The sequence below is a fragment of the Micromys minutus genome (genome assembly GCF_963924665.1).
Source record: "Micromys minutus genome assembly, chromosome: 2".
Taxonomy (NCBI): Eukaryota; Metazoa; Chordata; class Mammalia; order Rodentia; family Muridae; genus Micromys; species Micromys minutus.
Window position 1 is genome coordinate 29,641,664 of NC_137971.1, and position 13,618 is coordinate 29,655,281.

General features: G+C 43.9%; 2 protein-coding genes across 4 annotated transcripts in view; one reads left to right on the forward strand and one right to left on the reverse strand.

Moving 5' to 3' along the window:
- The window catches only part of GLDC (glycine decarboxylase), a gene marked incomplete at both ends in the record, with an annotated part of 61,543 nt that extends 55,776 nt beyond the window's left edge, over positions 1-5,767 (forward strand). The window contains 4 exons of the mRNA XM_080912900.1: positions 2,399-2,494; positions 4,276-4,448; positions 5,201-5,281; positions 5,624-5,767. Of these exons, the coding sequence (XP_080769026.1) occupies positions 2,399-2,494; positions 4,276-4,448; positions 5,201-5,281; positions 5,624-5,767 (494 nt within the window). The remainder of the gene's footprint in view (positions 1-2,398; positions 2,495-4,275; positions 4,449-5,200; positions 5,282-5,623) is intronic.
- Positions 5,768-9,244: 3,477 nt separating this feature from the next.
- UHRF2 (ubiquitin like with PHD and ring finger domains 2) overlaps positions 9,245-13,618 on the reverse strand; it is a 64,318-nt gene continuing 59,944 nt past the window's right edge. For all 3 annotated transcript variants that reach the window (XM_080913233.1, XM_080913232.1, XM_080913234.1), the window contains 3 exons: positions 13,121-13,278; positions 10,959-11,057; positions 9,245-10,161 (listed from right to left, as the gene is read on the reverse strand). In XM_080913233.1, the coding sequence (XP_080769359.1) occupies positions 10,015-10,161; positions 10,959-11,057; positions 13,121-13,278 (404 nt within the window). In that variant the 3' untranslated portion in view covers positions 9,245-10,014. The remainder of the gene's footprint in view (positions 10,162-10,958; positions 11,058-13,120; positions 13,279-13,618) is intronic.

Genomic DNA, 13,618 nt, shown 5'->3' on the forward strand with positions numbered 1-13,618 from the left:
CTGTGTTTAGAGGACACTGCTGCTCCTCAGTCCTTCACGCCAGTGGCTCTTCCCACCCCCTCCTGTTTCAGGCTCCCCTGACTTGGTGTCCTTCACACTCTTAGCTGCAGTCCTGGTTAGGGCTAGAGGAAACAGCTGCTGTCTTAGCTTGCCCCAGTTTACCACATGTCCAGCAGGTTTGTACATCTCTCTCCTTAAAGCTGTAAACAGAAAAGGGCATCTTGGGCCCTGGCCTCCCATAGCCGCCAAATATAAATAACACTATCTCTTAGAGAGAGGGGTGCTCTTTGGATGAGTGTATGCATTTAGAATATAACATCTGAACCTCTGTTCTTGGAATGGACCTCTTCCCAAACCCTTCGTCTGTGGTGGTGCCTTTGCAGATGGAATCTTGGGTTTAGCAGTGTTGGGTTGACCTGGTTAGATGGACTTGAAGCTGTTGCCACTGAACCCCCACTTGCAAGACTCTCCTAGGCCTGCCAACAAATGACTCTCTCCTGCTGACGTACATTTCCAGCCTCAGGCTAGCCGCATGCTCTGCAGAACAGTAAACATCACTAGCCACCTTCCTACTGGGGTTGTAGTGCCAGGGTAGCAGCCAGACCCTCAGAGGAGAAAGGGCAGAGGCTGATACTGGACTGTAAGAATCCTAAAAGTAGAAAGGATTTTTGTGAATTTTTTTTCCCTTCTCAAATCTTATAATGGTTATGCCATTGGACACATTTTTCTGAGATTACTCACCTAGACATAGACTTTTCTAGACTCTCGTTCGTAACCAATTTCTTTCTCATCGCTGTTAGAAAGTATATCCTAAAACTAGGCAGCTTTAACATATTTAGTCTCACACTTTAGGTTTAGCAAAGTGGCTCAGGCTGCCTTTAGAGGCTGCGGTTCACTTTGAGGGCTAAAGGATTGGAACAGTATTCTCTGTTGGCTGAGTTACTAAAACTGGTTATTTGGTTTGGTTTAATTTGGTGTGCATGCTTCTGTGCTTTATGTGTGTGCTGTGTGCAGGTGAGTGTGTGGGTAGTCCTGCACATGCACAGGGAGGCCATAGCAGAGGCTGAGTCCTTCCTTTGTTGCTCTCTGCATTATTGCCTTGAGACAGTGTTTTTCACCGCTACAAAAGCTCACTGTTTGAGCTAGGCTGGCTGGCCTGTGAGTTCTTGATTGCTACATATACCACACACACACACACACACACACACACACACACACACACACCTGGAGAATACAGGCACACCAGGCACACAATGCTGTGCCCAGATTTTACATGGGTGCTGCAGATCTGAACTAGAGTATTCATATTTCATAGAGTAAATATTCTCACCTACTTACTGGCTCATCTTCCTAGGCTGGTAAAACCAACTAAGGAAACATCAACAGGCGGGCCAGAGAATTTGGGAAGTTCCCAGGAATGTTGATTGGTTATTAAAGCTTTCTTGCTTTCAGTGGTTTAAAGATTTTATTCATATTATTTTTTTAATTATTAATATATGTGAATATCTGGGCATGGCTTTTGCACATGAATTCAGTACCCTCAGAGGCCAGAAGAGGGTGACCGATCCTTGGTGGCTGTATGTGGGCATGAGTGCTGTGCACCAAACGCAGGTCCTCCGGGAGAGCAGGAAATACTCTTAACTGCTTAGCCACCACCACCTGTCTAGCCCCACCACTAGTTTATTCTTGATGGTTGGGTCTTGGTAGGTTCTGAAGGATTTAGGAAGGCAGTCTGTTTAGGAACTAGATGGAAGTGGGCTGACCCCATACATTTCAGTCCCAATGAATCTATGGTGTCTGACAGTGTCCCCTCACCCCCCTCTTTCTTCCCCTTTCTATCCTGCCTCTGTACCACTAATTCTGGCTGGCAGTGCTTATTTCTAATTCTTGGTCTGCAGCCTGATATCAAAAACCTTTGAAGCATCACATTAAATTCTGCCTGTGTACTGTGAGTATATATTTATTGACACATACTCACTGATGCCCAGGAGGAAGTCATTTAACCTTGAAAGGTAAGGTGCTGAACTCACCAGAGTGAATTTTTACCTCTAGAAATAACTTGTCTAAGAAGATCAGGATTGCATTTAACTGTTTCAAGTAGATTTTAGTTCTTCAGGATAAAAATTTCAGAGATCTCCTGCTGATTGTTCTAGTAACTGTCCCCCTCTGCCCCCCACACCTGCCTTCATCCACTGCCAGGTTCACAGGTGTGTGGTAAACCAAGATCAGACATGTGTGCTAGAGTAAACAAGTCTTTACTGCCAGCTCCAACCACATGGGTTTGCTTAGCCCCTTGGTCCCCATGGACGGATGGAAAGAGTTGAAACCTTTACTGTTCATAGGAGTGAAACAACCATCCAATCCAATACTCACCTTCAACTGATACTGTGTTGAACAGGGTATGTGGCTCATGAGTTTATTCTGGACACACGACCCTTCAAAAAGTCTGCCAATATTGAGGCCGTGGATGTTGCCAAGAGGCTCCAGGATTACGGTAAGTGACTTTTGACATTCACACAGTCCATCCTATAGGCTATGGACCATTTACTATAGGCACGTGCACTTTGGTGCATGACTAGACAATATATCCAAGAATGGCACGCCCTGGTCACAAGTGGTCATTACTCAGCCTCTGGTCAGCAGGTGAGCCAGAAGGAAGGGAGGGAGGGACGTTGATGTCAGCTGACAGGGACCCCAAGAAGGGACAGTGAGGAGCTGGTTCTTAATTCACTAATAACCAGTTTTTCTTGCATTCTTCATTTATTGTGTGTAATTCTGCACAATAGTTCACAGGAAGTCATGTGTGGGCCTCCTATTAAGATGTGTAAGACTGTTTATGCAGAGGACCTGGGTTTCATTCCCAGCATGCAGAACCCATGTGTTAGCTTACAACCAACCGTATCTGGGTGCCTCCCTTCCTGAGATAGGGTCAAGATCCAGGAATCAGTTCCTAGAAGAGCACCTGGATGATTCCAAGTGTGGGTGGTTCTAGGTGTGGGGGCCATCAAAGCAGAATATGAATAAAATTTGCTCACACAAGGAACAATTGAGGACAGACCTTAATGAATAATGAAAATCAGTTTGTTTAAAGACCAGAATAACTCCTTGCTGGGTAAGTGACACAGGTGTATGCTTTTGTTAAAGCCCATTAAATGGTGTAGCTAAAACCTGTGTATATCACTCTAAGGTTTATTACAAAATACTTGAATACTGAATTCTTGTTACTGATGGGCATTCTAAACTGTTTATAAAATAAAGTGTTCTGATAGTTGCCGTGTTCTTTGAACTACATAGAAAATAGCCTGGGGCTGGCAACATGGCTCAATGGCAAGTGCTGCCAAGCTTGGTGACCTGAGTTCTATCCCTAGGACCCACACGGTGGAATGAGAGCTAACTCCCCAAAGGCTCCCAATACACAAACACGAATATACACACATATGTTAAAATCACAAAAACAAAATAAAAAGTAACATGGGTGGCGTTATTGAAGAGTCTATAGGGGGTGTGTGGGTACCTTTCTACAGTGCTTTCAGATTACCCACGGACTTGTAAACTTTTATTAAAATAACGTTGGAAAACTAGTCACTTACGGCATGGAGGTGGGCAGCAGGGAATGATGAGGTCTGCCAGACCGTAGCAACCTCTGGTCTCTGCGGCAACAGAGGGGAAGTTGTGTTTGCTTTTGTCCAGAAAAATCTTTCATGTTTTTGTTTCTTAATTCATCTTACAAACAGAAGCTTACTTTGGGGGTGTTTATACTGTGCTCAGGAGAAGGCAAAGATTTCACACATGGTGGCCCAGACCTGGGTCCTTCGCGGGGCAGATGAGGACAGTGAGATTTGCTTGATTTTTCTAAATTTTGATCGTCTGTTTCTCATCATTACAACACACTATCATAAACATTTTGGGTCTTTTGTTGTTGTGTTGTGTTTGTTTGGTGGTGGTTGTTTCATTGTTGTGTTGTGTTTGGTGGTGGTTGTTTCATTGTTGTGTTGTGTTTGTTTGGTGGTGGTTGTTTCATCATTCTGTTTGGTTGTTGCTTTCTTGTGAGGCACCATGGCTTGAATCTAAGGCCTCAGGGATGCTAAGCATATAGTCTGAAGCTACATGTCAACTTCAGTCTAGAAAGATTCTAAAACATGAAGTGAAACAGAAATTCCCCTCTAATTTTGTCATGCATTCCTGCTAATACACATATATACCTTACAGTGATTGTAAAAGCCAAGTTATTAATTATATTTGAATTATACAGATTTCTCTGGTCTCCCTTTGCAGGATTTCATGCCCCTACCATGTCCTGGCCTGTGGCAGGGACTCTCATGATTGAGCCCACTGAGTCAGAAGACAAGGCAGAGCTGGACAGATTCTGTGATGCCATGATCAGCATCCGGCAAGAAATTGCTGACATCGAGGAGGGCCGCATCGACCCGAGGGTCAACCCCCTGAAGGTATGAAACATCCCACAAAATTCAAAATGGTATCTAGGGAGTGTGCCGACCCTCCCTGAGCCCTCTGTGATGATTAGATTCTTGCCCAGAATGAGACAATTATGAGAAACATAGAGGTTTCTATCTTCTTGAATGGCAGTGCTGGCTGCTTGGGTGGACATTGGTTGTAGGGGCTGTAGATGCCACCTGTACCCAAATGATTGTGGAGGGAGTGGAGAGAGGAGGCTCCCTAGTTGGTGAGTTCTTACCATTCTGTGCAATAGCATTTGTTTACTTACTTCATGAGCTCTCTCTCTATACACTCAATTCTTGTGTTGGCATAGCAATCAGACCAACTTAATGAGTATTTGATTCAGCCTGGGAGTTTAGCGGTGCTTATGGCCCATGTAGAGAAAATTCAGCATGTCCCCTGTCTTTTCCAAAATACATACTTTAGAATCCTACCTTTCTGGTTCAAAGTAAACATTAGCTAGGAGGTGGCTTGAGACTACTCTGTGAACTACAGTTGCATCTTTGTGGCTATGAGACACCGAGGTAGGTGCAGTATGTGTTTGGAGATGCTAGAAGGCGAGAACCTTGCTTAAAATACTGCAGCAAAGGGACAATTTCCCTCATAGTATGATGCTACAACTTCCCTGTGGTGTTACTGTGTGCGCAGTGTAGACATATGCAGAGTTAGACATTGGGATGAGATGTGGGAGAATGCAGCACGCTGTTTTGACTGGACCGGCTGCTGCCATTTCTCTGTCCAGATGTCTCCACACTCCCTGACCTGTGTCACGTCCTCCCACTGGGATCGGCCGTATTCTAGAGAGGTAGCAGCATTTCCACTGGTAAGTCCTCTGAGCTCTGCCAACCACGGTGTTATATAGCCCCTGAGGTTTCCCATTTGTGGCAGGTGTGTGTGTGTGTGTGTGTGCGCGCGCGTGCGTGCGTGCAGGGGGTGGAGGTTCTCTCCAGCTTCTAGCCTTTCCATTTTATTCTTATATTGAGGAAGCCTTGTCTAATCCCAGAGGCATACAGACAAGATTCCAAAGTTGAAATTGTCAAGTGTGGGTTTTGGCATGTGTTGGGCTACTGGTGCCTTGGGCTGTGGGAACATCCAAACACCACTACATCTCAGTTTCTCCCAAAGGACTCAGAACATCCTGAAACACCCATCTTTTTCTTTTCAGCCCTTTGTGAAACCAGAGAACAAATTCTGGCCAAGCATTGCTCGGATCGATGACATCTATGGAGACCAGCACCTAGTCTGTACCTGCCCACCCATGGAGGTCTACGAGTCTCCCTTTTCTGAACAGAAAAGGGCCTCTTCCTAGTCCTTCCTCTTAAATTCAAAGGACTGACTTGATGTCTCTTGGTGGAGCATTTGACAAGCAAGGATATTTCTTCACGTGGCTCATACACGTTTTATATGCTGTATAAACACAATTAGCACCGTGAGTGGCGGCTGCCTTCTGGATGGCAGGGCAGTTGCTGTTCCTGTTGCCTTAATTGGGAGCCATTTAGTTTGCAGAGTAGAAAATTTGGGGTGCGCTAGCAATTTTAACTTTTTAATTCAAGAATTTGCAGAGGTCCGAGCCTATGCTGGGAATTCAATAGACATTCTTTTTGTTCCAAATAAGTCCTTGTGGACTGTGCCCTCTGGGGAACCCCAGGGCAAATGTTTACATTTTGTATACACTGAAGAATTCTTCCTCACTAATGTGCCTGATCTGTCACAGCATTTGAGTGTCTTCCTTTCACTATGTGGATTTTTTATCTGCTTTTATTAGTGTCCTAATAAAACTGAGTTTGAATAATGTGTTCCCATATGATTTTACACCCATAACATACAAGACTCAGGGAGCTGAGGGGTAGCGGGAACACTCAGTCTGACAGCTAAGTTTACACTGATTGTCACCCTTGCTTTTGACTGGCTAAGGACAGTCTGTATAGCCTATTTACCAAAAAGGCCACTCTGGACCTCTTAACCATGGGCCATATATAACATAATCTCAATTTATCAAAGTTCAAATAGCAGTTTCTTAACAAACCAAGGGCTGATGGTCCTTTGTGGGGAGAGGCAGAAGCCTTGAAAGAGCATGGAAAGGATGGGTTGAGGTTCCAAGTAAACATGATATTGACAAGGACCGGTGCCTCAGACTCATGGGAACAGGCAAAGCCTTACCCATGTGAAACTCAGGAAACTGGCAGAGTTGCTGGTCCTTGTGCAGATGTTGAGATGTTGGTAGTGTGGTGCAGAACCTAGCAATTCCAATTTCCTTTGTCTGCATGACTGCAACCTGAAATTGTTACCTACACACAGAGATCTCCTACTGAGATAACCTAACTCCTCACACTGAACATAAATAACAAAGTTGCTGAAATTCCAGGTATTGACAGTTGGTCCCACTTTATCAGAAGCATGGCCCACCCGATCCCAGCATTTGTCCTTTCTTCATTCCCTTGTCAGTCAGGTTTCCAGGGCCAGGCAATTCATCATACCCTCTTATATCTTTTGTAGTGCACCTGTTACCTCAAAATGGTCACTCTTTGTCCAAGCATCTTCTGTGCCAGCTAGTCAAGAAAAGGGGGGAATAAAAGCAAAAGGCAGATTCCATCTTCTCTTGAATCCCTTTCCAAACAGTTCCACCTAATAACTTCTGCTTGCTTTTTAGCAAGACCCTCACTCCTAGCTATAAATGTATATGGAGGGTTCTATTTGGGCATGCTGCTGCCCAAGAGGTATTTTTTTTTTTAGTGTAACAGGGAAAGGATGAGTTTGTGGTGGGCAGCTAGCCCACCTCTGAAGTAGCAATCACTTGCCATCTTACTGCCTGACAGTTCCTAAGCGTTGGGTCATCCCAACAATTACGCAATCACTAAGCTTCATGCTACCCGAACGGGTCTGTGTGCTCTTGTGAGAGTCTCCACCACTGCCCATACAGTCACATAAAATGCATAGAGAACAACTTGTTTCGGCCTAATAACAGTACCAAAGTAATGGGGTCCCTGGCTTTTGTTTCCTATCGACCACTTCTCAGGTACTATGTGCCTGTCACAAAATATGTGGAGATTTCGGAGGTCACAGGTTTGGTAAGAATTTGAATCCAGCTCCAGAGCCTAACAGCCAAACAGGAGACCAGGCTGCCATGGCAACAGCAAGCCTGAAGAGCAGGAAATGTAGGCCAGCATCTGAGTGCAGTGTCCTGCTTCCTTAAAGTGCTTGCAGCTGGTTGCTAAGGTCCTTTCTCCAGCTGGAGATCTGATGTAAGTGCATGTCCTGGACTCCCGGCCTGCAGATCTGATGTAAGTGCATGTCCTGGACTTCAGCCCCTCCCATGTGCTTACCTTGTTGGTCCCCTCCCACCTCTGGGTTTTGGCCTGTGGGGATTTTCCACCTGGAGTACTGCCCCTCACTCCGTGTCCTCAACACTGTTTGCTCTCTAGATTTCAGCACCTCATAACAATCTTCCTTGCATCCCTGAGAAATGGGCAACATCTTCTTTTTGACTTCCCCAATGTTTGTTCCTTCATTTTAAAAACCAAGTTTAGTTAATTATTCAGTTTTCTGTTTTTCTGCCTCAGACTAAGTGTCCTGAAAACGACGCTATCTCAGTGATCACAGGATTCCCAGCAGACTAAGGGCTTCCTATGCTGTGTTCAATTAGAACATCATGTGAGTAAAGGACCATGGTCCTGAGTCAGCCTGCATGGGAACTTGCAATGTCTGTGGGAAACAGCTTTTTAAGTGATATGCAAAACCAATCAGCCTTGAAGATAGCCCCTTGCTTTGTGTAGAATGTGCTACTAAAAACAGTTTTGCTTATTCTGGCCAAACACACATCCTGAAGTATAGTCCTGGAGCCATCCTTAGCTGAACAATGGAGTTGCATTAAGTACAAAGCTGTGTAGATGTGCCTTTGAACAGTTTTAGACTAGGACTTTGAGAAAGGCCAGTGCCTGCCTGTGTGTCCTATGCACTAGGATCTCTGTCCTCATGCCCTGGGCTCCAGGCCCTTCCAGAAAAGATGGGATACAAGGACTCTGGCTCATAATGAAACCCATATGTCTTGGAAACATCCCTGGTCCATTATCTGGTCCAGTGCCCTGTAGAGCAACACAAGGATGACAACAAACTGTTGTCAAGAAGACTTTATACCTAGAAGGGGACACTGATCCCATACCTGGCCAGAAGCTACATTCTGTCACTGATTGTATCAATGCCCTTTTCTGGGTAAGACTTCCTTTTCTCTCCTTTTCCTCACACTTTCTGGAACACTAGGTCTTCAGAGGCTGAATTTTGTTCAGTGTTGTGCCTCCAGCATTTCCTTCAACACATGTGTGCTCATGTGTGTATTTGGCCCACTTTCTGAAATACTCTCAACTGAGATAAAGGCCGCACCTAGCAGGATGGAGGCTCAGCAGGCTGGAGCACTTGCCGTCTGTCCCCAGCCCTCACGACGGTGGCACATGACCACCTGCTCCTTTAGTTCCAGGGCCTCTGATGGTCTTTTCTGGTCTCTGGGTTTCTGCATGCATGCACAGAGCATGCATACAGTGTGCAAGAATGTCGTGTCTTTTTGAATAATATCCTTATTTATAATTAAGCCAAAGGTGAAATGTGTCCTTACTGTGTCAGAATGGAAATCAGAATAAAAATGTTTCAATAAGACACAATGAAAACCAAAATTTACAAAAACCCACAGAAGTCAGAAGAATGTAAATAAGTAAAGCTGAATACATCATTTTCTGATCATAAAATATTTATTAAGGTATACTCTTAAGGAATATAGTGAATATAAAATGTAGGATCACAATGTGAAGCAATTTAAATCTCAAAAGCCAGCACAGCCCTCCGAACCTGCAGATGGAGATCACTAGAATTACTGCGTGCCAGATGAGGACAGCGGCTTTTCAGGAGCATTTCAGATACCTCTGTCACTGCAAGACCACACCACACTACACTGACGCAGCAACAATGCATCCATATTGTTCTCTTTAGTCATTAGTAGTCAATTTGCATAAAGCATCAGAAAAAAAAATCACAATGTAGATTACAAATGAGTTAAAAATGGACCTGTTCTTGCAAAACACGCACTGTGGTGGAAATAGACATTAAAAATGTAGTATGCATATTACAGAAGCTGCACTCATCCCAGCAATCTCATCTGCCTTCTTTCCTGGAAAAGCAAAGCACAAGGAACAGGCACAACTAATACTTGGGAGGCAGTGTGTAGCTAAAATTTCATTTAACTAATAGGTCAATGATTTTTAAAGTCCCCATAAATCTTTTCTCTCCTGAGGTAGTTGCAAAATAAATCATAAATTGGGTAAAATCAACTACAGTGGAGGCCCTAACTCTTCATTCATGAAAGTGAGTTGTTACTGAAGAACTACCCTTTGCTATCTAAAAGACAGTTGAGAACGGGCCTCTTACTACACACGCAGGAGGATGGCTGTGGGAAAGATGCTGCTGCTTCCCACCGACAGACATGGCCCAGCATTCCTTTACCCCTCCCCACTCAGTTTTAGACTTGTTATTGTCCAAAACTCCAGCAGGAACAACACAGAAGCACGCAGATCACCGGCCTTTGCTGTAGCCAGGGAAGAAAAGGTCAAGTACAGTTTGGAGGGTCTCATTTAGAATCATGACGTAATTCTGCCCCAGATCATGCCGGCAAGCAGGGCAGGAGAAAACCTGGGCCTTAAAGGAACGCTGTAAGCAATCCTAAGGTAAAAACAAACAAAAAACATACAAGGGGAGGGGGCAGAGAAAGGGAGGCAGGAGAAAACAGGAAAGAAGGAGAAAAACAACTTCAATTATATGGAAAGATTACTCAACAAGTTATGTTCTTAATAAAAATTAGACACTACTGTTTACAAGAGAAAGGTCTAGGGTGAACAGTCATGAGGGCCTGATTCTGTACTAAACTGTCTACAAGTACAGCTTTACTAACAAATACTGTGAGCCTTTAGGTAAATGACTGAAGTATGTTCACGTATACTAAATTTAAATGGTCAGGAATGATCACTTAACGTACATAGAAGATGTACCCACTTCAGAGGAGACCAAGGTGTAAAGTTAGATGAGTACACACACCCACACTTGGTACAGGAAGCTTCTTCCTCTGGTTCAGCTAAAGCTCCATTTTCCTCTTCACTGCAGCCACACAACACTCAATTTACTTGAGCATCCTGACTCAGTAATATTAAGTGCATGTAAGTCTTTCAGGTTGCAGGACAGCGTGTAAAACACATGCTCGCTACCACAGAGAGAACAGCAATGATGCTGTGGCTTATTCACCTCAGTCCTCCTTCCCTCCCAAGGGCAGCAGAAAACCGCAACTGTATGTATGAGAACTACTACTATGCAATTTCACACTCTGGTTATCTTATAAAAAGTTTTCTAACAAGAAAAGTGCCTATACATAACATTCAGGGGGAAAAATGGTTGATTGTATGCTTAAGAAAGAGGGCACCCACTGTTCTATAAGACCTAGCAAGGGAATGTGGATCTGAACTTACCTTACAGACGTTGTGAAAGCATTCTGTTGTGACAGGCTGGTAAACTAGTTCTTGGCAGCACACACACATAAAAGACTGTTCCAATTTCTTCAGAAAATTCTATAGTGGTGCCCAACAGGAGTAAAGAAAAGATTAACAGCTCAAAATATACTAATGAATTCTAAATGACAGAAAATCTGTCTTAGTCACACGTAAGATGTTCTCTATTAAGAAAATCAAGTAGTGACTAAGGGAAACAAACTAAGTGAAAGAAACTAAGGATATTTCATCGAAGTCTCCCAACACTTTTCAGTCTAGTGCTAATAACTACTTTATCTTGTTTGCTCTTATTTTATTTTGGGTGTTGTGCTTTAAGAGAGGGGAGTGTCTTTCCTGACACAGGTCAGGGCTCAAACTAATCTCAGGTTTGCATACTCGCAGCTTCGCCTCTTAAGCTCTGGGATGACAGGAATGGGCTACCATGAGCATATATTTTTTACCTCAAGAAGTGAGGTTGGAGGGAGTTGGGGGCAATGAGATGGCTCAGTGGAGAAGGAACTAACAACTTGAGAGACTCAAAGAGAGAACCAACTCCCAGAAGGCCAGAGGTGTTGCTGTGTACTCAGGAACAAACATGCGCGCGCACACACACACACACACACACACACACACACACACAGAGCAAGGAAGGTTATGGTTCAGTGGTATACCATTTGCTCAGCACTGTAAATAACTAATAAATAAACTAACAAAAACTTCTCATTTGAAGATTTTTCATTTGGTGAGTAAAACTTAACATGAAATTCACACATTAACAACAAAAGCACAATCACCAACAGCACCATTCTCTTCCTCCACCACCATCGCCATCCTACTCCTTTCCTTATCAAACCAGGTCCCTCTATGTAGTCCCAGCTGTCCTGGAACTCAGGAGGTTGTAGAGCAGACTGTGGATTGATGTTAGGGTGATACATGATTGGACAGTGGAGAGGTAGGTGGGGAAGAGGTAAGAAAACAAAAGAGGAGCACTGATTGGGAGGAGAAATGAAGGTGGAACTGGAGAAGGGTTATCTGAACCCAGATGAACTTAACTGACAATAGGAAGATATGAATATTTTAAGGGATTCTATAGGTCCTTTATCTCATATAGAAGGGCAGTTGGTATCTTTGTCCACTGGATATAATCTTATTGTGTAGAGGGTTTGTAGATTGAGAATTTAATATATAAACCTACCATGAAAAGCAATTGGGCTTTGGAGTAATGTCTGTGCTGGGCAGTGGGGCAGAGAGGCACGCCAAGGCAGTCGTATCCACCCAGGACAGAAACAACAGGGCAGCGGAGTGAGCCGCCTTGGAAAGGAATCTCCAGGAGAGGGCGGCTTGTGGACCAAGTGACAGAGTCTGTGCATCCTCGGAGTGAGAGCCGTGGGGGCCGATAAAGAGACAAGCCACCCATTTAATGTTACTGCAACAGCAGACTGTTCTCAAACTCAGGGAGGCCTCTCCTCTAAAGGTATGTGCCACGAGGCCCAGCTTTCCTTTAACATTCAATGATTACAAAATCAACAAGTTAAAGAGAGAAAAACAACTTTAAAAACTAAAATCGTGTATATTTGTATGTGTGTATAAAGTGGGGTGTCTGAGCAGATGTGATGGGGGTCCCTCAGAGATGGAATTACAGGTAGTTGTGGGCTGCCCAAACTGGGTGCTAGGAATCGAACTTAGGTCTTCTGCTCGAGTACTAGAGGCTCTAAACTACAGAGCAATCTCTCCAATCTCAATGTCAAATATTTAAAATAGATGAAGACTGGCTTATTTTACTTCAAGGCAGAAGTTACAAGTTTTGGAAATCATACAGACTATTTAAAACTTACAGTCAGGTTGTCTCATCTCTTAACTATAATCTAACAAAACCTTTCTGCTGAGTTTTAGATTCAGGTGACTGAGTTTTACAATTGAAATTCTCCCTAAAATGAGTGCTTAAGTGTAAGTTAGTTAGTTTAGGATTAAAATCAACATCTAAGAAGTTTAAAACAAACTTGTAGCTGTTTAAATCATTGACTCCTATTCTGAAAGGTCAAGGAGATAGGTTTAAAGCTGCACAGAATAAAGTTTGGACTTGTGAAAATCATTGTTTCCATTTGTACGATCAGAATAGCATCATCTGAGAAAATATTACATACCGGTCCTTCTACAAGAGATGCGAGCACTTCATCCCACAGCTTCTGGTTCTGACTGTCTTCTCTGATCAGCCGTTGCTGCTGAGGCGTGAGCTGGAAAGCCTCTACTGCTTCTGTCGAATCTGATGTCTTCAACACTTTGGAGTCACTTGGAGACTCATCTAGGTTAATTTATAAAATACATCAGTGGACCATCACAGTACTTAGGAACCGCACAAAGGTTCACTGGTGCCAGTAATATTCAAAAGAAAGATGCCCACATGAAGCTGCTTCCCCTTGAGTCTAGGATACTGTGACATTCTGAATATGCTTGACTCAGGGAAGTTAGATTAGTAGGTGTGGCCTTGTTGGAGTAGGTGTGCCACTGTGGGTGTGGGCTCTTGGACCCTCATCCTAGCTGCCTGGAAGCCAGTATTTTCCTAGTAGTCTGCAGATGAAGATGTAGAATTCCCAGCTCCTCCTGCACCATGCCTGCCTGGATGCTGCCATGTTCCCACCTTG